The 24740-nt window shown below is 47.2% G+C and overlaps 2 protein-coding genes across 2 annotated transcripts; both read right to left on the bottom strand.

The window, feature by feature from the left end:
* Window positions 1-735: 735 nt before the first annotated feature.
* On the bottom strand, window positions 736-5395 carry LOC144602678 (prostate stem cell antigen-like). Its single transcript, XM_078415810.1, has 3 exons — window positions 5344-5395; window positions 1594-1704; window positions 736-923 (listed from the first exon to the last, which is right to left on the bottom strand). The coding sequence occupies exons 1-3, from the start codon at window positions 5393-5395 to the stop codon at window positions 736-738; spliced, it is 351 nt and encodes a 116-aa protein (XP_078271936.1).
* A 10525-nt stretch (window positions 5396-15920) lies between these two features.
* On the bottom strand, window positions 15921-24218 carry LOC144602677 (prostate stem cell antigen-like). Its single transcript, XM_078415809.1, has 3 exons — window positions 24039-24218; window positions 19546-19656; window positions 15921-16650 (listed from the first exon to the last, which is right to left on the bottom strand). The coding sequence occupies exons 1-3, from the start codon at window positions 24088-24090 to the stop codon at window positions 16463-16465; spliced, it is 351 nt and encodes a 116-aa protein (XP_078271935.1). The 5' UTR covers window positions 24091-24218; the 3' UTR covers window positions 15921-16462.
* Window positions 24219-24740: the final 522 nt, after the last annotated feature.

Genomic DNA, 24740 nt, shown 5'->3' with positions numbered 1-24740 from the left:
AAATTGCTTTGGAGAATTTGAGAGTGGCTTTGACACAGATTCTTGATGAGTACAGGCGTCCGGGGTTATGTGGAGAATGGGGTTGAGAGGGAGAGATAGATCAGCCATGATTGAATGGCGGAGTAGACTCGATGGGCCGAGTGGCTTAATCCTGGTCCCGGAACTTATGAAAGAAAGGAATACGCTCACATTTTCTTTTGAAAATCAGTACTTTATTGAGATGCGGCAACAGATGAACAGAGTAATGGTACAAGCTCCAAGTTATATATGATTATCATTATCCTCCAAATTATTAAAAGGTTGCAAATATCAAGCATTGTGTATTAGCATGGGCTTCGTCAACTGGAAGGAGGTTGTCCAAGTGGTGCCTGCGTAACATGCTTGTCCAGCCTCCCGAGATCAACACAGGGTCATAAGGCCATAAGTCATACAGCAGGTGATAGGAGCAGAATTAGGCCATTCGGCCCATCGTATCTACGGCGCCATTCGATCGTGCCTGATCTATCTCTCCCTCCTAACCCCATTCTCCTGCCATCTCCCCACAACCCCTGATACCCGCACTATTCAAGAATCTATCTATCTCTGCCTTAAAGTATCAATTCACTTGGCCTCCACTGCCTTCTGTTGGAGTTACTAAAGCTGTATGCATATAATCATCACCAAAGCATAATTCAAATCAATTCCGACATACAGCACCCAGATGTTTACACTGCGCTTTATAATTAGGCATTTGCTTCACATAAATATTGCAAACCAGACTGACACCAGAGCAGGGAACAGCACAAGAGATAATTTAACTTGGTCACTCGCGTTGCAGAGGTCAGTATTACAACAGTGGAAAGAGACGGAGGCTCCTGCAACATCTTGCTGTTGACCGCAAAGAGCAGCAGGACCACATCCAGCGCTGTAAACCGTTGCACCAGCTGTAGAAACAGAATGGACAGTTAAATAATTTCTGTGTTCATAGTTCACGATACAGCGTGGAAACAGGCCCTTCAGCCCAACTTGCCCACACCGGCCAACATGTCCCAGTGACACTAGTCCTACCTGCCTGCGCTTGGTCCATATCCCCCCCCCCCCTCCCCACCCAAACATGTCCTATCCATGTACCTGTCCAGCTGTTTCTTAAACGTTGGGAAAGTCCCTGCCTCAACAACCTCCTCTGGCAGCTTGTTCCATATATCCACTGCGCTCTGTGTGAATGCCACTGAGTTTTCACATTTCTATGAGTAAATCAGCTATTGATTCACAGAATTGTACAGTCTTTACATCTTTGGCAGGACTAGAGGGTGTTTGCTACAGGGAGAGGTTGAGTAGATTGGGTCTCCTTTCCTTGGAGCGCAGTAGGATGAGGGGTAATCTTATAGAGGTGTATAAAATCATGAGAGGAATAGATCGGGTAGATGCACAGAGTCTCTTGCCCAGAGTAGAAACGAGAACCAGAGGACATAGGTTTAAGGTGAAGGGGAAAAGATTTAATAGGAATCTGCGGGGGTAACTTTTCACACAAAGTGTGGTGGGGGTATGTTTCCGCGCTGTATCTCTAAACCAAGCTAAGCTAGAGGTGTGCATCTCAAATTGGTTCCTACTTACCAGCCATCACAACTCCAAGATAGCATTGCTCGTCATTGCCAGTGCATGGAACAGAATCGGTCACGCATCTGTTCGTTGATGCGAGGCAGGAGTAACACCGCAAACAGTTACCTGCACATGAGAACAGGGAAGGTTGTGTGAGAGACACCTGTAGCTCATTCTGCGGCTGCTCTGAAAACGAGCAACTCCTTTCAATAAACATAGAACAATCCCGACACAAAATGCTGGAGTAACTCAGCGGGTCAGGCTAGCCTCTCTGGAGAAGAGGTAGAGGTGATGTTTTGGTCGAGACGCTCCCCCATCCGAGTGGTTGTACTGGCTTGAAAGTCGCCTTGTTGAGTCTAGTTGTCTGTAACTCGTTTTCACCGAGCTGCCAGTCTCGCTGAGTTACTCCAGCACTTTGTGTCTATTTTCGGTGTAAACCGACACCTGCTGTTCCTTCGTGCACATCTGCACTGCAGAGCCCTCTGATGTTTATAGCACGTAAACACAGGCCATTCGGCCCACCGAGACCGTGCCGACCATCGACCAGCGCTATCCTAAACACTGCCAAAGTAGTATCTTAACTACCTACACACTTATAGTTTTGCCTTTTTGCACTGTTATTGTTTGTTTTATATGTGCACATGTGTGTGTCTGCGCGTGTGCGTGTGTATGTGTACATATATATGTGTGTGTGTGTGTGTGTGTGTGTGTGTGTGTGTGTGTGTGTGTGTGTGTGTGTGAAGGAACTGCTGATGATGGTTTCTCATTTCTTTTGATTTAAAAAACAATTTATTTCACGGATTAGATTTATTTCTTTTTTTATTATCAATTGGAAAAAGCCCGCGCTGAAAACCCGAAAAAATACTTCCTCATCTTGAAAAAGGGCGTTAAAAAAACACTTTTGTTTCACGGAATAGATTAAAAAACAACGCCCTAAAAAAAATTGGCTTCAAAATTAAAACAATATTTTTTATTTGAAAGATTCTATGTAAAAAAAAAAGTCCTTCAATCTCGCCCGTCTGTTTACGGAGGGGAGTGGGGGTGGGGGAATGGGGAGAGGGGAGTGGGGGGGAGTGGGGGTGGGGGGAGGGGAGTGGGGGAGGGAGTGGGGGTGGGGGGAGGGGAGTGGGGGGGAATGGGGGAGGGGAGTGGGGGAAGGGGAGGGGAGGGAGAGGGGACGGGGTGGAGGGAAGGATGGAGTGGGGTGGGGTAGGGGAGTGGGGGTGGGGTGGGGGAGGGGAGGAGAGGGTGCTGACCGATGCAGGAGAGGCTTTGGTCCACGGTTCGCTCTGGCTGCAGTGCTGGCGGCACGGGGCCGAGGTGAGTGGCCCCCTCTCCTGCAATGGCAGGTATTCCTGGGAATAATGCAGAGGTTGCAGGATCAATTTATTCCAAAGAGGCGGAAAGACTCTAAGGGGAGTAAGAGACACCTGTGGCTGACAAGGGAAGTCAGGGACAGCATAAAAATTAAGGAGAGGAAGTATAACATAGCAAAGAAGAGTGGGAAGACAGAGGATTGGGACTCTTTTAAAGAGCAACAAAAGTTAACTAAAAAGGCAATACGGGGAGAAAAGATGAGGTACGAGGGTAAACTAGCCAATAATATAAAGGAGGATAGCAAAAGTTTTTTTAGGTACGTGAAGAGGAAAAAAATAGTCAAGGGGTCCCTTGAAGACAGAAGCAGGGGAATTTATTATGGGGAACAAAGAAATGGCAGACGAGTTAAACCGTTACTTTGGATCTGTCTTCACTGAGGAAGATACACACAATCTCCCAAATGTTCTAGGGGCCGGAGAACCTAGGGTGATGGAGGAACTGAAGGAAATCCACATTAGGCAGGAAATGGTTTTGGGTAGACTGATGGGACTGAAGGCTGATAAATCCCCAGGGCCTGATGGTCTGCATCCCAGAGTACTTAAGGAGGTGGCTCTAGAAATAGTGGAAGCATTGGAGATCATTTTTCAATGTTCTATAGATTCAGGATCAGTTCCTGTGGATTGGAGGATAGCAAATGTTATCCCACTTTTTAAGAAAGGAGGGAGAGAGAAAACGGGTAATTATAGACCAGTTAGTCTGACATCAGTGGTGGGGAAGATGCTGGAGTCAATTATAAAAGACGAAATTGCTGAGCATTTGGATAGCAGTAACGGGATCATTCCGAGTCAGCATGGATTTACGAAGGGGAAATCATGCTTGACAAATCTACTGGAATTTTTTGAGGATGTAACTAGGAAAATTGACAAGGGAGAGTCAGTGGATGTGGTGTACCTCGACTTTCAGAAAGCCTTCGACAAGGTCCCACATAGGAGATTAGTGGGCAAAATTAGGGCACATGGTATTGGGGGTAGGGTACTGACATGGATAGAAAATTGGTTGACAGACAGAAGATAAATGGGTCCCTTTCGGAATGGCAGGCAGTGACCAGTGGGGTACCGCAAGGTTCGGTGCTGGGACCCCAGCTATTTACGATATACATTAATGACTTAGACGAAGGGATTAAAAGTACCATTAGCAAATTTGCAGATGATACTAAGTTGGGGGGTAGTGTGAATTGTGAGGAAGATGCAATAAGGCTGCAGGGTGACTTGGACAGGTTGTGTGAGTGGGCGGATACATGGCAGATGCAGTTTAATGTAGATAAGTGTGAGGTTATTCACTTTGGAAGTAAGAATAGAAAGGCAGATTATTATCTGAATGGTGTCAAGTTAGGAGGAGGGGGAGTTCAACGAGATCTGGGTGTCCTAGTGCATCAGTCAATGAAAGGAAGCATGCAGGTTCAGCAGGCAGTGAAGAAAGCCAATGGAATGTTGGCCTTCGTAACAAGAGGAGTTGAGTATAGGAGCAAAGAGGTCCTTCTACAGTTGTACCGGGCCCTGGTGAGACCGCACCTGGAGTACTGTGTGCAGTTTTGGTCTCCAAATTTGAGGAAGGATATTCTTGCTATGGAGGGCGTGCAGCGTAGGTTCACTGGGTTAATTCCCGGAATGGCGGGACTGTGGTATGTTGAAAGGCTGGAGCGATTGGGCTTGTATACACTGGAATTTAGAAGGATGAGGGGGGATCTTATTGAAACATATAAGATAATTAGGGGATTGGACACATTAGAGGCAGATAACATGTTCCCAATGTTAGGGGAGTCCAGAACAAGGGGCCACCGTTTGAGAATAAGGGGTAGGCCATTTAGAACGGAGATGAGGAAGAACTTTTTCAGTCAGAGGGTGGTGAAGGTGTGGAATTCTCTGCCTCAGAAGGCAGTGGAGGCCAGTTCGTTGGATGCTTTCAAGAGAGAGCTGGATAGAGCTCTTAAGGATAGCGGAGTGAGGGGGTATGGGGAGAAGGCAGGAACGGGGTACTGATTGAGTGATCAGCCATGATCGCATTGAATGGCGGTGCTGGCTCGAAGGGCTGAATGGTCTACTCCTGCACCTATTGTCTATTGTCTATTGTCTATTGTCTCTCCCCTTCCCCGTCCCCCCTCGCCCGCCCACGGCCCCGGGAGACACTCCCCGCCCTGCAACTGGCTTCTTCAGTTGGGGGAGGGTTGCCCCGGGGAGAGATTAGCACCCAACAGGTCCACCTCCGTCTAGTACAACAATAAAACACTCTTGACGACAATAACTAACTCCATATTCAGTAACAAACTCCTTACATGTTAACAAACACACAGGCTAAATGTTTCACCTAGAATCCCCATCCCACATAAGAATCTAAAATGCCTTTCCACAGTTAAACTGCAGGACAACAAAATAGTTTTGATTTTCTTACCCAAAGGGGCGCTGAGAATGAGACCAGCGACCAGGACCAAAAGGCAATTCATCTTTGGATTTGAGCAGCTGAGCTTCGAAGTCAAGAGAGAGAACACGAACAAAATTCGAACAGAAGTCTTTCAAACTCCCTGAAATCTGAAGAAGGGTCCCATCTGGAAACGTCACCAGTCCGTGTTCTCCAGAGCTGCTGCCTGACTCGCTGAGTTACGCCAGCTCTCTGAGCCTTTATTGAAAATCCCCTGTAATTCTGCCAAATGGGAGGGTCTTACAGAGGTAGAAGGAGGAGGCAAGGTAAAGGACGAATTACTGATGCCTTAGAGGAAACTTGAAGCGTAGATTTACTAGGTTAATTCCCGGAATGGCGGGACTGTCGTCTGTTGAAAGACTGGAGCGACTAGGCTTGTGTTCACTGGAATTTAGAAGGATGAGAGGAGATCATATCGAAACGTATAAGATTATTAAGGGGTTGGACACGTTAGTTGCAGGAAACATGTCCCCAATGTTGGGGGAGTTCAGAACAAGGGGCCACAGTTTAAGAATAAGGGGTAGGCCATTTAAAACGGAGTTGAGGAAAAAAAATTCAGTCAGAGAGTTGTAAATCTGTGGAATTCTCTGCCTCAGAAGTCAATGGAGGCCAATTCTCTGAATGCATTCAAGAGAGAGCGAGATAGAGCTCTTAAGCATAGCGGAGTCAGGGGATATGGGGAGATGGCAGGAACGGGGTAGTGATTAGACAATAGACAATAGACAATAGGTGCAGGAGTAGGCCATTCAGCCCTTCGAGCCAGCACCGCCATTCAATGCGATCATGGCTGATCACTCTCAATCAGTACCCCGTTCCTGCCTTCTCCCCATACCCCTCACTCCGCTATCCTTAAGAGCTCTATCCAGCTCTCTCTTGAAAGCATCCAACGAACTGGCCTCCACTGCCTTCTGAGGCAGAGAATTCCACACCTTCACCACCCTCTGACTGAAAAAGTTCTTCCTCATCTCCGTTCTAAATGGCCTACCCCTTATTCTTAAACTGTGGCCCCTTGTTCTGGACTCCCCCAACATTGGGAACATGTTATCTGCCTCTAATGTGTCCAATCCCCTAATTATCTTATATGTTTCAATAAGATCCCCCCTCATCCTTCTAAATTCCAGTGTATACAAGCCCAATCGCTCCAGCCTTTCAACATACGACAGTCCCGCCATTCCGGGAATTAGCCTAGTGAACCTACGCTGCACGCCCTCCATAGCAAGAATATCCTTCCTCAAATTTGGAGACCAAAACTGCACACAGTACTCCAGGTGCGGTCTCACCAGGGCCCCGTACAACTGTAGAAGGACCTCTTTGCTCCTATACTCAACTCCTCTTGTTACGAAGGCCAACATTCCATTGGCTTGAGAATGATCAGCCATGATCACATTGAATGGCGGTGCTGGCTCGAAGGGCCGAATGGCCTCCTCCTGCACCTATTGTCTATTGTCTAATGAATAACTGGAAGAGATGATAATTGCGAAATTGAGTAATTACGAAAAATATAGATACGAAACACTGATTTTACCTAAAATGGGTCAGTCAGTATCTATGGAGAGAAGGAATCAAGGAAGTAGTTACAAGGAAATGCAGGTGCTGGTAACTAACCCCTCCCCCACACACTCACACACTCACACACACAAATTTCCCCTCACTTGCATCTCCTCCAACCTCATCTACTGTATCCGCTGCTCCAGATGTCAACTTCTCCACATTGGCGAGACCAAGCGCAGGCTCGGCGATCATTTCGCTCAACACCTCCGCTCAGTCCGTCTCAACCGACCTGATCTCCCGGTGGCTCAGCACTTCAACTCCCCCTCCCACTCCCAGTCTGACCTTTGTGTCCTGCGGTATGAACACCCCAGCGGTATGAACATTGACTTCTCTAACTTCAGATAGTCCCTGCTTTCCCTCTCCTCCATCCCCTCTCCATTCCAAGTTCTCCCACTAGTTTTCCTGTCTCCGACTACATCCTATCTTTGTCCCGCCCCCCCCCCCCCCTCCCTCCCTCACATCAGTCTGAAGAGGGGTCTCGACCCAAAACGTCACCCATTCCTTCTCTCCAGAGATACTGCCTGACCAGCTGGGGGAGGGTGGGGCGAGGAGGGGAGGGGGAGGGAGGAGAGGATGCTGCACCAATGCCGGGGAGGTTTGGGCCCAACGGGTCCACTTGGTCTAGCAACTTACTATTTATGTTAACCTTATTCAACAACAGATGGTTAATACAAGTTTGGGAACAATCTTCCTGCATCTAGCCTGTCCAACCCCTTAAGAATTTTGTAAGTTTCTATAAGATCCCCCCTCAATCTTCTAAATTCCAGCGAGTACAAGCCGAGTCTATCCAGTCTTTCTTCATATGAAAGTCCTGCCATCCCAGGACTTGCAGGGCGTGGGCTTCCTCCCACACTCCAAAGACGGACGGATTTGAAGGTTAATTCGCTTGGTTATATACTGATCAGCCAAAGCACGATGCCCACCTGCCTAATATGCTGTTGGTCCTCCATGTGCAGCCCCACACGCAGCAGGGTGCGATGCGCTGTGTATTGTGACACATTCCTCCCGTCACCACCATTGAAATTTTCTGTGACTTGTGCCACAGTCGCCCTTCTGTCGGTTCGGACCAGATGGGATAGTCTTCGTTGCCCTCGCGCATCGATGAGCCTTGGGCGCCCAACACCCTGCCTGTCGCCGGTTTGTGGTCTGTCCCTCCTCGGACCACTGTTGGTCGGTACTCACCACTGCTGACCGGGAGCACCCCACAAGCCTTGCCGTTTCACAGATGCTCTGATCCAGTCGTCTGGACAGAACAATTTGGCCCTTGTCAAAGTCGCTCAGGTCTTTACTCCTGTCCATTTCTCCTGCATCCAACACATCACATATAACATATAACAACTACAGCATGGAAACAGGCCTGTCCGGCCCTACCAGTCCACGCCGACCATTCTCCCTGACCTAGTCTCATCTACCTGCACTCAGACCATAACCCTCCAATCCCCTCCTATCCATATACCTATCCAATTTACTCTTAAATAATAAAATCGAGCCAGCCTCCACCACTTCCACCGGAAGCCCATTCCATACAGCCACAACCCTCTGAGTAAAGAAGTTCCCCCTCATGTTACCCCTAAACCTTTGTCCCTCAATTCTGAAGCTATGTCCCCTTGTTGGAATCTTCCCCACTCTCAAAGGGAAAAGCCTACCCACGTCAACTCTGTCCGTCCCTCTCATAATTTTAAAAACCTCTATCAAGTCCCCCCTCAACCTTCTACGCTCCAAAGAATAAAGACCCAACCTGTTCAACCTCTCTCTGTAGCCTAAATGCTGAAACCCAGGCAACATTCTAGTAAATCTCCTCTGTACCCTCTCCATTTTGTCGACATCCTTCCTATAATTTGGCGACCAGAACTGCACACCATACTCCAGATTCGGCCTCACCAATGCCCTGTACAATTTCAACATTACATCCCAACTTCTATACTCGATGCTCTGATTTATAAAGGCAAGTATACCAAACGCCTTCTTCACCACCCTATCCACATGAGATTCCACCTTCAGGGAACAATGCACAGTTATTCCCAGATCCCTCTGTTCCACTGCATTCCTCAATTCCCTACCATTTACCCTGTACGTCCTATTTTGATTTGTCCTACCAAAATGCAGCACCTCACACTTATCAGCATTAAACTCCATCTGCCATCTTTCAGCCCACCCTTCCAAAAGGCCCAAGTCTCTCTGTAGACTTTGAAAATCTACCTCACTATCAACTACTCCACCTATCTTAGTATCATCTGCATATTTACTAATCCAATTTGCCACACCATCATCCAGATCATTAATGTAAATGACAAACAACAGTGGACCCAACACAGATCCTTGGGGCACTCCACTATACACTGGCCTCCAACCTGACATACAATTGTCAACCGTTACCCTCTGGTATCTCCCATTCAGCCATTGTTGAATCCATCTTGCAACCTCACTATTAATACCCAACGATTTAACCTTCTTAATCAACCTTCCATGTGGAACCTTGTCAAATGCCTTACTGAAGTCCATATAGACAACATCCACAGCCTTGCCCTTATCAATTTCCCTGGTAACCTCTTCAAAAAATTCAAGAAGATTAGTCAAACATGACCTTCCAGGCACAAATCCATGTTGACTGTTTCTAATCAGGCCTTGATTATCCAAATAATTATATATATTGTCCCTAAGTATCTTTTCCATTAATTTTCCCACCACAGACGTCAAACTAATAGGTCTATAATTGCTAGGTTTACTTTTAGAACCTTTTTTAAACAATGGCACAACATGCGCAATGCGCCAATCTTCCGGCACCATCCCTGTTTCTAATGACGTTTGAAATATTTCCGTCATAGCCCCTGCTATTTCTGCACTAACTTCCCTCAATGTCCTAGGGAATATCCTATCAGGACCTGGAGACTTATCCACTTTTATATTCTTCAAACGTGTCCGTACCTCCTCTTCTTTAATCATCCTAATTTCCATCACTACTCTACTTGTTTCGCTTACCTCACATAATTCAATATCCTTCTCCTCGGTAAATACCGAAGAAAAGAAATTGTTTAATATCTCCCCCATTTCTTCCGGCTCAGCACATAGCTGTCCACTCTGACTCTCTAATGGACCAATTTTATCCCTCACTATCCTTTTGCTATTGACATATCTGTAGAACCCCTTGGGGTTTACGTTTACATTACTTGCCAAAATAGCCTCATATCTTTTTTTTGCTTTTCTAATTTCCTTTTTAAGATTCCTTTTACATTCTTTATATTCCTCAAGCACCTCATTTACTCCCTGCCGCTTATATTTATTGTATGTCTCCCTCTTTTTCCGAACCAAGTGTCCAATTTCCCTGGAAAACCACGGCTCTTTCAAATTATTATTCTTTCCTTTCCACCAAACAGGGACATAAAGACTCTGTACTCTCAAAATTTCACCTTTAAATATCCTCCATTTCTCTATTATATCCTTTTCATAAAACAACAATTTCCATTTCACTCCTTTTAAATCCTTTCTCATCTCCTCAAAATTAGTCTTTCTCCAATCCAAAATCTCAACCCTTGGTCCAGATTTGACCTTCTCCATAATGATATTGAAACTAATGGCATTATGATCACTAGACCCAAAGTGCTCCTCAACACATACCTCCGTCACCTGACCCATCTCATTTCCTAACAGGAGGTCCAACACTGCCCCTTCTCTGGTAGGCACCTCTACGTATTGCTGCAAAAAACTATCCTGCACACATTTTACAAACTCCAAACCATCCAGCCCTTTAACAGAATGTGATTCCCAGTCTATATACGGAAAATTGAAATCACCCACAATCACCACTCTGTGCTTACTACTAATATCTGCTATCTCCTTACATATTTGCTCTTCCAATTCTCGTTCCCTATTTGGCGGTCTATAATACACCCCTATAAGTGTTGCTAAACCTTTCTCATTTCTGAGTTCCACCCAAACAGCCTCCTTAATCGAGCCTTCTAGTCTGTCCTGCCAAAGCACTGCTGTGATATCCTCCCTGACAAGCAATGCAACACCCCCACCTCTTGCCCCTCCGATTCTATCACATCTGAAACAATGAAATCCTGGAATATTTAATTGCCAATCGCAACCCTCCTGCAACCATGTTTCACTGATCGCCACAACATCATACTTCCAGATGTCAATCCAGGCTCCAAGCTCATCCACCTTTCTTACAATGCTCCTAGCATTAAAATATACACATTTAAGGGACCCATCATTTCTTATTCTCAGTTTATTTCTTTTCCCTTCTTTCTCTCCTACATATTGGGTCTGAGTGTTTCCCTTTTCTGCCTCCTGCCTCACACACTGCCTATTAGCTATCTGTGTTTGAGTCCCTCCCCCCAACCGTACTAGTTTAAAGTCTCCGCAGTTATTTTAGCAAATCTCCCCGCCAGGATATTGGTTCCCCTCGGGTTCAGATGCAACCCGTCCTTTTTGTACAAGTCATACTTCCCCCAGAAGAGGTCCCAATGATCCAGAAACTTGAAACCCTGCTCCCTGCACCAGTTCCTCAGCCACGTATTTATCCTCCACCTCACTCCATTCCTATTCTCACTATCGCGTGGCACAGGCAGTAAGCCTGAGATTATTACTTTGGAAGTCCTTTTTTTTAACTCTCTTCCTAGCCCCCTGAATTCTCTTTTCAGGACCTCTTCCCTTATCCTACCTATATTGTTGGTACCTATATGTACCACGACCTCTGGCTCCTCTCCCTCCCCTTTAAGGATATCCTGGACACGCTCAGACACATCCCGGACACCGGCACCAGGGAGGCAAACCACCATCCGGGTCTCCCGACTGCGTCCACAGAAACGCCTATCTGACCCCCTCACTATAGAGTCCCCTATTACTACTGCTCTCCTCTTCCTTTCCCTACCCTTCTGAGCAACAGGGCCGGACTCCTTGCCAGAGGCCCGGGCACCGTCGTTGCCCCCAGGTAGGCTGTCCCCCCCAACAGTACTTAAACAGGAGTACTTATTTCCAAGGGGTACAGCCACCGGGGTACTCCCTAGTCCCTGCCTCTGTTCCTTGCCCCCCCTAACAGTGACCCACTTGTCTACCTCCCGCGGTCTAGGAGTGACCACCTCCCTGTAACTCCTATCTATAACCTCCTCACTCTCCCTGATCAGACGGAGGTCATCAATCTGCCGCTCCAGGTTCCTAATACGGTCCCTTAGGAGCCCCATCTCGTCACACCTGGCGCAGATGTGGATGTCTGGAAGACTATCAGACTCCCAGATTCCCCACATCTGACACCCAGAACAAAAAACTGCACTGGCAGTCATACTCTCCAAACAAAGCCCCGCGCTCAGTTACTAAACCTACCGCCCGGCCGCTACTCCAACCGCTCCAACCGCCCACCCAAAAGAACTGAGTGATCTCCTGGGAGAGGCGAAAAACCGGATAAAAAACCCAGGCCAATTTGGGAAAAAATCCGGGAAATTCCTCTCCGACCCCAAGCTAGGCGATCGAAACTAGTCCGGGAGATCACACAGGTCTTACTCCTTACTCCACACAATCCCCACACTGCTTGCTGCTGCTTGCTACTGCTGCTACTGCTGCTTGCTGCTGCTGCTACTGCTGATTGCTGCTGCTGCTGCTGCTACTGCTGATTGCTGCTGCTACTGTTGATTGCTGCTGCTACTGCTGATTGCTGCTGCTACTGCTGATTGCTGCTGCTACTGCTACATCAACTTCAAAAACTGACTGTTCACTTGCTGCCTAATATATCCCACCCCTTGACAGGTGCCATTGTAACAAGATAACCAATGTTATTCACTTCGCCTATCTGTAGTCATAATGTTTTGGCTGATCGGTGTAAATGTAAAATTGTCCCTCGTGTGTTCGTGTGCGGGGATCGCCGGTCGGCGGGGACTCGGTGGCACGAAGCGCCCATTTCCGCCCTGTATCTTTCAGACAAACAAATGAAAACTATTGCAAATCTGTTCAAGGTAAGCAAGGCTGGTAATCCCCTTCAATCGTTTTACTGGAGAAACTTGAGCAATATTTTTCAAAATTGATCATCTCTGGAGTTAGAGTGGTCAAGGGTCCAAGTTTGGGTCAAGATCCTGACATATAAAATAGACACAGAAAGCTGGAGTGCCTCAATGGGTCAGGCAGCATCTCTGGAGAAAAGGAATAGGTGACGTATCAGGTCTTGACCCAAAACTTCACCCATACCTTCTCTCCAGAGATGCTGCCCGACCTGCCGAGTTTCTCCAGGACTCTGTCTAACGTCACCTATCCATGTTCTCCAGAGATGCTGCCTGGTCCGCTGAGTTACTCTAGCACTCTGTGAAACGTCACCTATCCACGTTCTCCACAGATGCTGCCTGACCCGCTGTGTTACTCCAGCACTCTGTGAAACGTCACCTATCCTTGTTCTCCACAGATGCTATCTGACCCGCTGAGTTACTCCAGCACGTTGTGTCTTTTCCCAAACTACCTGAACAACCTTTTTGCTGCCTTCTGTTTCGATTCAGATTTCCAATTAGTTTCAAGTGGAACAGGGCACGTCCTCCCACGGTGGACTGCTGTGAGTGAAGGCAGTGAAACAAGCAGCAGAACCCGTTTCTGAGCTGCCAGGAGCAATCTCCCTGCCGCAACTTGTTTTTGCATTTCAACAGATACGGGGAGATTCAGGGCAGCACGGTGGCACAGCGGTAGAGTTGCTGCCTCACAGCGCCGAGACCATCGGCGAGACCAAACGCAGGCTGGGTGACCCCCAGGTCCCTTTGCGTTGTATTACCACGCAGCTCCTCCCCATTTAGAAAATAACTTTCTTTATGATTTCCCCCCCAAAATGCATAACTTCACATTTATCAGTATTAAATTTCATCTGCCAAGTCGCTGCCCACTCTCCTAGCTTATCTATATCGTTTTGCAGGCTTTTTCTATCCTCCTCACTCCCTGCTTTACGCGCCGAGATCAGCTGCGATTCATTGAAGACTCCTCACGATCACGCCCCGACAAACGGTCGGCGACAGCCTAGTCACCGGCAGTCGCCTTAAAATCCCCTAAGTGGGACAGGCCCTTAAATCGTTCCATGTGTGTGCGTGTGGGGGGGGGGGATAGTGTTAAGTATGCGGGCATTGCTGGTCAGTGCGGACTCGGTGGGCCGAAGGGCCTGTTTCCACGCTGTGTCTCTAATCTAAACTTGCTCTCCGAAGATACCCGATCCCCTTTGGAAGTGCTGCTCGGCACTTTAACTCCCTCTCGCAATCCCACACTGAACTTTGTCCTGATCCTCCTCCCCCGTCAGAGTGAGGCTAAACAAACAAAGATACTGGAGGAGCAAGATGAACCACTCACTGTTCATCTTGTACTTCTCTGTGCTTGCCTTAGAGGGAGTGCAGAGAAGGTTCACCAGATTGATTCCTGGGATGGCAGGACTTTCATATGTAGAAAGACTGGATAGACTCGGCTTGTACTCGCTGGAATTTAGAAGAACGAGGGGGCATCTTATAGAAACTTACAAAATTCTTAAGGGGTTGGACAGGCTAGATTCAGGAAGATTGTTCCCGATGTTGGGTAAGTCCAGAACAAGGGGTCACAGTTTACGGATAAGGGGGAAGTCTTTTAGGACCGAGATGAGAAAGGTTTTTTTCACACTGAGAGTGGTGAATCTGTGGAATTCTCTGCCACAGAAGGTAGTTGAGGCCAGTTCATTGGCTATATTTAAGGGGGAGTTAGATGTGGCCCTTGTGGCTAAAGGGATCAGGGGGTATGGAGGGAAGGCAGGTACGGGATACTGAGTTGGATGATCAGCCATGATCATATTGAATGGCGGTGCAGGCTCGAAGGGCCGAATGGCCTACTCCTGCACCTATTTTCTATGTTGAAATCGCCCGTACTGAAGTGCAGTACGCAAAGGCGCCATTCTAGTAAGCAAAACCCGCCTCTCGAAGAGTAATCAGTGTTATGGGGGAACAGTATGTGTGATGACACCATTAAAATGCAGAATATATCTCATCTATCAATTCACAGGTTTTTGTTATTTTTCTTTTAAATGTTTCTGCAGGTTCCTGCAAACTAAAATGGGGCCTTGACGTACTACGGGTTTTAGGGTCGAGTGGTGTACCTTGCTCTGCTCTGTTATCTTTGGGCCAAACACAAATTGGAGGAACAGCACCTGGTGTTTAGCTTGGGCAGCTTTCGTGCAGTGGTACGGATTTTGATTTCTCTATCTTCAAGTAACCCGTGCATCCACCAGCTTGTGTGTTTGCCTTCGGTTTGAACCAGCATCCTAGGGATGTGTGGGTTAACATACGACGAGCGTTTGTCAGCACTGGGCCTGTACTCGCTGGAGTTTAGAAAGATGAGGTGGGGGGGGGGAAACTCATTGAAACTTTACCAAATAGTGAAAGGCCCGGATAGAGTGGATGTGGAGGGACACAATAGACAATAGACGCAGGAGTAGGCCATTCGGCCCTTCGAACCAGCACCGCCATTCAATGTGCTGGCCACACGGGGCCGAGGTGAGTGGCCCCCTCTCTTGACTTGAGCCAGGGTGGGAAGGATCCCTCAGGATGTTGGCTGCTCTGCTGAGGCTGCGGACGGGGTAAAGTTCCTCTAGAGAGGGCAGTGGGCAACCAATGATTTCCTTTGCAACTTGATTTCTTGAAGATAGAGAAATCAGCCATGATCACATTGAATGGCGGTGCTGGCTCCGAATGGCCTACTCCTGCACCGATTGTCTATTGTCTATTGTCTCTACCGGTGCGCCACCATTGATGCCAGTGCAGTAATGATCACATGTGAGGCAGTTTTCTGAAATTGCTTTGGAGAATTTGAGAGAGGCTTTGACACAGATTCTTGATCAGTACAGGCGTCCGGGGTTATATGGAGAATGGGGTTGAGAGGGAGGGAAAGATCAGCCATGATTGAATGGCGGAGTAGACTCGATGGGCCGAGTGGCTTAATCCTGGTCCCGGAACTTATGAAAGAAAGGAATACGCTCACATTTTCTTTTGAAAATCAGTACTTTATTGAGATGCTACAACAGATGAACAGAGTAATGATACAAGCTACAAGTTATATAATTATCATTATCATCCAAATTATTAAAAGGTTTCAAATATCAAGCATTGTTTATTAGCATTGGCTTTGTCAACTGGAAGGAGGTTGTCCAAGCGGTGCCTGCGTAACATGCTTGTCCAGCCTCCCGAGATTAACCCAGTGTCATAAGGGCATAAGTCATACAGCAGGTGATAGGAGAAGAGTTAGGCCATTCGGCCCATCGAATCTACTCCGTCACTGAATCATGGCTGATCTATCTCTCCCTCCTAACCCCATTCTCCTGCCTTGTCCCCACAACCCCTGACACCCGCACTAATCAAGAATCTATCTATGTCTGCCTTACAAATTCAATTCCCTCGGCCTCCACTGCCTTCTGTTGGAGTTACTAAAGCTGTATGCATGTAATCATCACAAAAGCATCATTCAAATCAATACCAGAAAAAAGGTGAATTGGAAATTTGAGGAATTTCCATATAGCATGCACCCGGACGTTTACACGGTGCATTATTATTATGCATTTGCTTCACATAAATATTGCAAACCAGACTGACAACAGAGCAGGGAACAGCACAAGAGATAATTTAACTTGGTCACTCGCGTTGCAGAGGTCAGTATTACAACAGTGGATAGAGACTGAAACTCCTTCAATATCTTGCTGAAAACCACAACCAGCAGGAACAACACATCCAGCGCCGTAAACCGTTACACCAGCTGGAGAAACAGAATGGACAGTTAAATAATTTCTGTGTTCATAGTTCATGTACCATTTTAGAGTGCTACAGCGTGGAAACAGGCCCTTCGGCCCAACTTGCCCACACCGGCCAACATGTCCCAGCTATACTAGTCCCACCTGCCTGCGCTTAGTCCATATCCCCCCCCCCCAAAACTTGTCCTATCCATGTACCTGTCCAACTGCTGTTCCACACACGCACCACCCTCTCTGTGAATCCCACTGGGTTTTGAGAGGGAGAAGAGAAAATCGGAAGTGTCAGTATTACAGTGCAGCAAAGGGGATTACAGAGGCATGAGGCAGGAGCTGGCCTGAATTGACTGGAAAGAGGCCCTCGCAGGGAAGATGGTGGAACAGGAGTGGCAGGTATTCCTGGGAATAATGCAGAAGTTGCAGGATCAATTTATCCCAAAGAGGAGGAAAGATCCTAAGGGGAGTAAGAGGCACCCGTGGATGACAATGGAAGTCAAGGACAGCATAAAAATAAAAGAGAAGAAGTACAACAAAGCAAAGAAGAGTGGGAAGCCAGAAGATTGGGACTCTTTTAAAGAGCAACAGAAGATGACTAAGAAGGCAATACGGGGAGAAAAGATGAGTTACGAGCATAAACTAGCCAATAACATAAAGGAGGATAAAAGATTTTTTAGGTATGTAAAGAGGAAAAAAATAGTCAAGGCAAATGTGAGTCCCTTAAAGACAGAAGCAGGGGAATTTATTATGGGGAACAAGGAAATGGCAGACGAGTTGAACCAGTACTTTGGATCTGTCTTCACTAAGGAAGATACAAGCAATCTCCCAGATGTTCTAGTGGCAAGAGATCCTAGGGTGACGGAGGAACTGAAGGAAATCCACATTAGGCAGGAAATGGTGTTGGGTAGACTGATGGGACTGAAGGCTGATAAATCCCCAGGGCCCGATGGTCTGCATCCCAGTTTACTTAAGGAGGTGGCGCTAGAAATTGTGGACGCATTGGTGATCATTTTCCAATGTTTTATAGATTCAGGATCAATTCCTGTGGATTGGAGGGTAGCTAATGTTGTCCCACTTTTTAAGAAAGGAGGGAGAGCGAAAACGGGAAATTATAGACCAGTTCGTCTTACATCAGTGGTGGGGAAGATGCTGGAGTCAATTATAAAAGATGAAATTGCGGAGCATTTGGATAGTAGTAACAGGATCATTCCGAGTCAGCGTGGATTTACAAAGGGGAATTAATGCTTGACTAATCTTCTGGAATTCTTTGAGGATGTAACCAGGAAAATTGACAGGGGAGAGCCGGTGGATGTGGTGTACCTTGACTTTCAGAAAGCCTTCGACAATGTTCCACATAGGAGATTAGTGGGCAAAATTAGAGCACAAATTAGAACAAAATTAGAGGTAGGTTACTGACATGGATAGAAAATTGGTTGACAGACAGAAAGCAAAGAGTGGGGATAAATGGTTCCCTTTCAGAATGGCAGGCAGTAACTAGTGGGGTACCGCAAGGCTCGGTGCTGGGACTGCAGCTATTTACAAGATACATTAATGACTTGGACGAGGGGATTAAAAGTACCATTAGCAAATTTGCTGATGATACAAAGCTGAGTGGTAGATTGAACTGTGAGGAAGATGCTATGAGGTTGCAGCGTGACTTGGACATGTTGTGTGAGTGGGCGGATGCATGGCAGATGCAGTTTAATGTGGATAAGTGTGAGGTTATCCACTTTGGTGATAAGAATAGGAAGGCAGAGTATTATCTGAATGGTGTCATGTTAGGAAAAGGGGACGTACAACGAGATCTGGGTGTCCTAGTTCATCAGTCACTGAAAGGAAGCATGCAGGCACAGCAGGCATTGATGAAAGTCAATGGAATGTTGGCCTTCATAATAAGGGGAGTTGATTATAGGAGCAAAGAGGTCCTTCTGCAGTTGTACAGGGCCCCAGTGAGACTGCACCTGGAGTACTGTGTGCAGTTTTGGTCTCCAAATTTGAGGAAGGATATTCTTGCTATTGAGGGCGTGCAGCGTAGGTTTACTAGGTTAATTCCCGGAATGGCGGGACTGTCACAAGTTGAAAGACTGGAGCGACTAGGCTCGTATACAGTGGAATTTAGAAGGATGAGAGGGGATCTTATCGAAATGTATAAGATTATTAAGGGGTTGCACACGTTAGAGGCAGGAAACATGTTCCCAGTGTTGGGGGAGTCCAGAACAAGGGGCCACAGTTTAAGAATAAGGGGTAGGCCATTTAGAACTGAGATGAGGAAAAACGTTTTCAGTCAGAGAGTTGTGAATCTGTGGAATTCTCTGCCTCAGAAGGCAGTGGAGCCCAATTCTCTGAATGCATTCAAGAGAGAGCTAGATAGAGCTCTTAGGGATAGCGGAGTCAGGGGGTATGGGGAGAAGGCAGGAACGGGGTACTGATTGAGAATGATCAGCCATGATCACAATGAATGGCGGTGCTGGCTCGAAGGGCTGAATGGCCTCCTCCTGCACCTATTGTCTATTGTCTATTGTTTTCACATTTTTATGAGTAAATCGGCAATTGATTCACAGAAATGTACAGTCTTTACATCTTTGCCAGGACTAGTGGTTGTGAGCTACAGGGAGAGGTTGAGTAGACTGGGTCTCCATTCCTTGGAGCGCAGGAGGATGAGGGGTGATCTTATAGAGGTGTATAAAATCATGAGAGGAATAGATCGGGTAGATGCACAGAGTCTCTTGCCCAGAGTAGGGAAACTGAGCACCAGAGGACATAGGTTTAAGGTGAAGGGGATAAGATTTAATAGGAATCGGCGGGGGTAACCTTTTCACACAAAGGCTTGGGGGGGAATGTTTCCGCGCTGTATCTCTAAACCAAGCTAAGCTAGAGGTGTGCATCTCAAATTGGTTCTTACTTACCAGTCTTCCCAACCCCAAGATAGCATTGCTCGTCATTCCCAGAGCATGTAACATAATTGGTCACGCATCTGTTCGTTGATGGTTGGCAGGAGTAACACCGCAAACAGTTACCTGCACATGAGAACAGGGAAAGTTGTGTGAGAGACACCTGTAGCTCATTCTGCGGCTGCTCTGAAAACGAGCAACTCCTTTCAATAAACATAGAACAGTCCCGACACAAAATGCTGGAGTAACTCAGCGGGTCAGGCTAGCCTCTCTGGAGAAGAGGTAGAGGTGATGTTTTGGTCGAGACCCTCCCCCATCCGAGTGGTTGTACTGGCTTGAAAGAGGCCTTGTTGAGTCTCGTTGTCTGTAACTCGTTTTCACCGAGCTGCCAGTCCCGCTGAGTTACTCCAGCACTTTGTGTCTATTTTCGGTGTAAACCGACACCTGCAGTTCCTTCCTGCACAATAGCACTGTCGAGCCCTCTGATGTTTATAGCACGTAAACACAGGCCATTCGGCCCACCGAGTCCGTGCCGACCAGCGACCAGCACTCTCCTAAACACTGCCAAAGTAGTATCTAAACTATCTACACACTTATAGTTTTGCCTTTTAGCACTGTTATTGTTTGTTTTATGTGTACCTTAATGTGTCTGTGCGTGTGTGTGTGCGTGTGTACGTGCGTGTGTGTGTGTGTGTGTGTGTGTAAGAAGGAACTGCTGATGCTGGTTTCTCATTTAAAGAACGATTTATTTCACGGATTTCATTTATTCGATTTTTTTTTTAAATTATCAATTGAAAAAGACCGCTAAAAACTCGAAAAAATACTTTCTCATTTTAAAAAAAGGCGTTAAAAAAACACTTTCCTTTCACGGAATAGATTTTTAAAACAACGGCCTTTAAAAAAAACTGTTTGTTTAAAGTTTTCTCATTTAAAAAAAATTGGATTAAATATAAAAAGAAGATTGTTTTATTTGAAAGATTCTGTCTTAAAAATAAAGTCGTTCAGTCCCGCCCGTTTGTTTACGGTTTTCTCATTTAAAAAAAAAAGCTTGAATAATTAAAAAATATATATATTTTAAAGATTCTTTAAAAAAAGTCCTTCGGTGGCGCTCGACGCCCAAATGGTCCGTGTTGCACGTTTGGGGCCTCTCCTGCCCTTCCCACTGAAAAAAAATATTTTTTCTCATTTCTATTGATTTAAAAAAAGAACAATTTAGAAACATAGAAAATAGGAGGCTTCGAGCCAGCACCGCCATTCATTGTGATCATGGCTGATCATCCACAATCAGTAACCCGTGCCTGCCTTCTCCCCATACCCCTTGATTCCACTAGCCCCTAGAGCTCTATATAACTCTCTCTCAAATCCATCCAGTGATTTGGCCTCCACTGCCCTCTGTGGCAGAGAATTCCACAAATTCACAACAAATTCTCTGGGTGAAAAAGTTGCTTCTCACCTCAGTTTTAAATGGCCTCCCCTTTATTCTAAGACTGTGTGTGTGTGGCCCCTGGTTCTGGATTCGCCCAACATTGAGAACATGTTTCCTGCATCTAGTATTTCCTGCATTTATTTCACGGATTAGATTTATTCGAATATTTTTTAAAAATCAGTTAAATAAAACTGCTAAAAAACCCGAAAAAATTACTTCCTCATTTAAAAAAGACGTTAAAATAACACTTTTGTTTCACCAAATAGATTTTTTTAAAACAACGCCCTGAAAAAAACCCCGTTTGTTTAAAGTTTTCTCGTTCAAAAAAAAATCAGCTTAAATATAATAAAAAAACATTTTTATTTGATAGATTCTGTTAAAAAAAGTCGTTCAATACCGCCCATTCGTTTACGGAGGGGAGTGGGGGTAGGGGGAGGGGAGGGGAGCGGAGTGGGGTGGGGGGATTGGGGTAGGGGTGGTGGGAGGAGTGGAGTGGGGGTGGGAGGAGGGGAGTGGGGGTGGGTGGAAGGGTGGATGGAATTGGGGGGGAGTAGGGTTGGGGGTGTGGGGAGGGGTGGAGGGAATTGGGGGGGGTGGGGTTGGGGGTGCGCGGAGGGTGGAGGGAAGTGGAGGTGGGGGGAGGGGAGTCGGGGTGGGGGTGTGGGGAGGGAAGTGGGGTGGAGTGGGGTTGGGGGTGGGGGGAGCGGGGAGGGTAGTGGGGGTGGGGGGGAGGGGAGTGGGGTGGGGTGGGTGAGGGGTAAAAGGAAGTGGGGGTGGGGGGAGGGGAATGGGGAGGGGAGTGGGGGGGGGGGAGTGGGGGTGGGGGAGGGGTAGAGGAGAGGGTGCTGACCGATGCAGGAGAGGCTTTGATCCACGGCTCGCTCTGGCTGCAGTGCTGGCCGCACGGGGCCGAGGTGAGTGGCCCCCTCTCCCCTTCCCAGTCCCCCCTCGCCCGCCCACGGACCCGGGAGACACTCCCCGCCCGGCAACGGGCTTCGTCAGTTGGGAGAGGGTTGCCCCAGGGAGAGATTTGGACACAACGAGTCTACCTCAGTCTAGTACAACAATAAAACACTCTTGACTTGACAATAACTAACTCCATAAATTGGACTGGATCGCAAACACCGATGCGCTCTACAAAAAGGGCCAGAGCAGACTGTTCCTGCTGAGGAGACTCGGGTCCTTTGGAGTGCAGGGGGCGCACCTGAGGACTTTCTACCACACGGTGGTTGCATCGGCCATCTTCTATGGAGTGGTCTGCTGGAGCAGCAGCATCTCAGCGGCGGAAGGGAAGAGACTCGACAGGCTGGTCAGGAAGGTCAGCTCTGTCCTGGGTTGCCCCCTCGACTCAGTGCAGGCGGTGGGAGAGAGGAGGACGACGGCAAAGATAACATCGCTGCTGGACAACGACTCCCACCCCATGCAGGACACTGTCACTGCACTGAGTAGGTCTTTCAGTGACAGACTCCTTCACCCCAAGTGCATGAAGGAGAGATATCGGAGGTCCTTCCTTCCCGCTGCTGTGAGACTGCACAACCAGCACTGCTCCCAGCACACGAGTCAACAGTAACAGTTAAGGAATACACAGTAAACTGATGACAATTTATACTTTTATCTTTATTTTATTTATAATGAATGATCTCTTGCTATCCACTTTGCTGCTGTAACACTGCAAATTTCCCCGGTGTGGGACTAATAAAGAAATAAATTATTATTATTATTATTATTATTATTATTATTATTATTATTATTATTATTATTATTATTATTATTATTATTATTATTATTATTATTATTATTATTATGGTGATGGGGGGAGGGGAGTGAGCGTGGGGGGATGGGCGTGGGGGGAGGGGAGGGGAGTGGGGTGGGGGTGATGGGGGGAGGGGAGTGAGCGTGGGGGGATGGGAGTGGGTGGGGAATGGGGGGAGGGGAGTGGGGGTGAGGGGGAGTGGGGGATTGGGGGTGGGGGAGGGGAATGGGGAGGGGAGTGGGGGGGAGGGGAAATACGGAGAGGGGAGTGGGGGTGAGGGGAGTGAGCGTGGGGGGATGGGAGTGGGTGCGAGTGGGGGGAGGGGAATGGGGGAGTGGAAATGCGGGGAGGGGAGTGGGGGTGGGGGGAGGCGTGGACGGGAGTGAGGTGGGTGGAGGGGAGTGGGGCTGGGGAGGGTGTTTACCGATGCAGGAGAGGCTTTGGTCCACGGCTCGCTCTGGCTGCAGTGCTGGCCACACGGGGCCGAGGTGAGTGGCCCCCTCTCCCCTTCCCCGCTCACGGCCCCGGGAGACACTCCCCGCCCGGCAACGGGCTTCGTCAGTTGGGGGAGGGTTGCCCCAGGGAGAGATTTGAACCCAACGCGTCTAACTCAGTCTAGTACAACAATAAAACTCTCTTGACTTGACAATAACTAACTCCATAAATTGGACTGGATCGGAAACACCGATGCGCTCCACAAAAAGGGCCAGAGCAGACTGTTCCTGCTGAGGAGATTCGGGTCCTTTGGAGTGCAGGGGGCGCACCTGAGGACTTTCTACCACACGGTGGTGGCATCGGCCATCTTCTATGGAGTGGTCTGCTGGAGCAGCAGCATCTCAGCGGCGGAAGGGAAGAGACTCGCCAAGCTGGTCAGGAAGGCCAGTAACAGTTATGGAATACACAGTAAACTGATGACAATTTATCCTTTTATCTTTATTTTATTTCTAATGAATGATCTCTTGCTATCCACTTTGCTGCTGTAACACTGTAAATTTCCCCGGTGTGGGACTAATAAAGAAATATATTATTATTATTATTATTATTATTATTATTATTATTATTATTATTATTATTATTATTATTATTATTATTATTATTATTATTATTATTATTATTATTATTATTACTATTATTATGATTATTACTATTATTATGATTATTACTATTATTATTATTATTTTGTTATTATTATATTCAGTAAGAAACTCCCCACATGTTAACAAACACATAGGCTAAATGTTTCACCTAGAATTCCAATCCCACTTGAGAATCTAAAATGCCTTTCCACAGTTAAACTGCAGGACAACAAAATAGTTTTGATTTTCTTACCCAGAGGGGCGCTGAGAATGAGACCAGCGACCAGGACCAAAAGGCAAGTCATCTTTGGATTTGAGCAGCTGAGCTTCGAAGGCAAGAGAGAGAACAGGAAAAAATTCGAACACAAGTCTTTCAAACTCCCTGATATATGAAGAAGGGTCCCAGCTGGAAATGTCACCAGTCCGTGTTCTCCAGAGCTGCTGCCTGACTCGCTCAGTTCCGCCAGCGCTCTGCGCCTATATTGAAAATCCCCCTGTGGTTTTGACAAATGGGAGGGTCTTCTAGAGGTAGAGGGAGGAGGCAAGGTAAAGGACGAATTACTGATGAGAACAGCGACTCTGGAGGGGAGAAATCGAGCAAGTAGATACAAGAAATGCTGCTGCTGGTAACAAGCCTCCCCGACAAAGCACTGGATGTGGTCAAGCATCATCCGTAGAGACGGCACACGAGGCCAGAATGGAAACTGGGTCTGTGGCGCTGTGACGCAGCAAGGCATTCAAGAGAGAGCTAGATAGAGCTCTAAAGGATAGCGGAGTCAGGGGGTACGGGGAGAAGGCAGGAACGGGATACTGATTGAGAATGATCAGCCATGATCACATTGAATGGCGGTGCTGGCTCCGAATGGCCTACTCCTGCACCTATTGTCTATTGTCTATTGTCTCTACCGGTGCGCTACCATTGATGCCAGTGCAGTAATGATCACTTGTGAGGCAG

The sequence above is a fragment of the Rhinoraja longicauda genome, chromosome 19 (genome assembly GCF_053455715.1).
Source record: "Rhinoraja longicauda isolate Sanriku21f chromosome 19, sRhiLon1.1, whole genome shotgun sequence".
In the NCBI taxonomy this organism is placed as follows: domain Eukaryota; kingdom Metazoa; phylum Chordata; class Chondrichthyes; order Rajiformes; family Arhynchobatidae; genus Rhinoraja; species Rhinoraja longicauda.
This window is presented reverse-complemented; position numbering and strand designations above follow the sequence as displayed.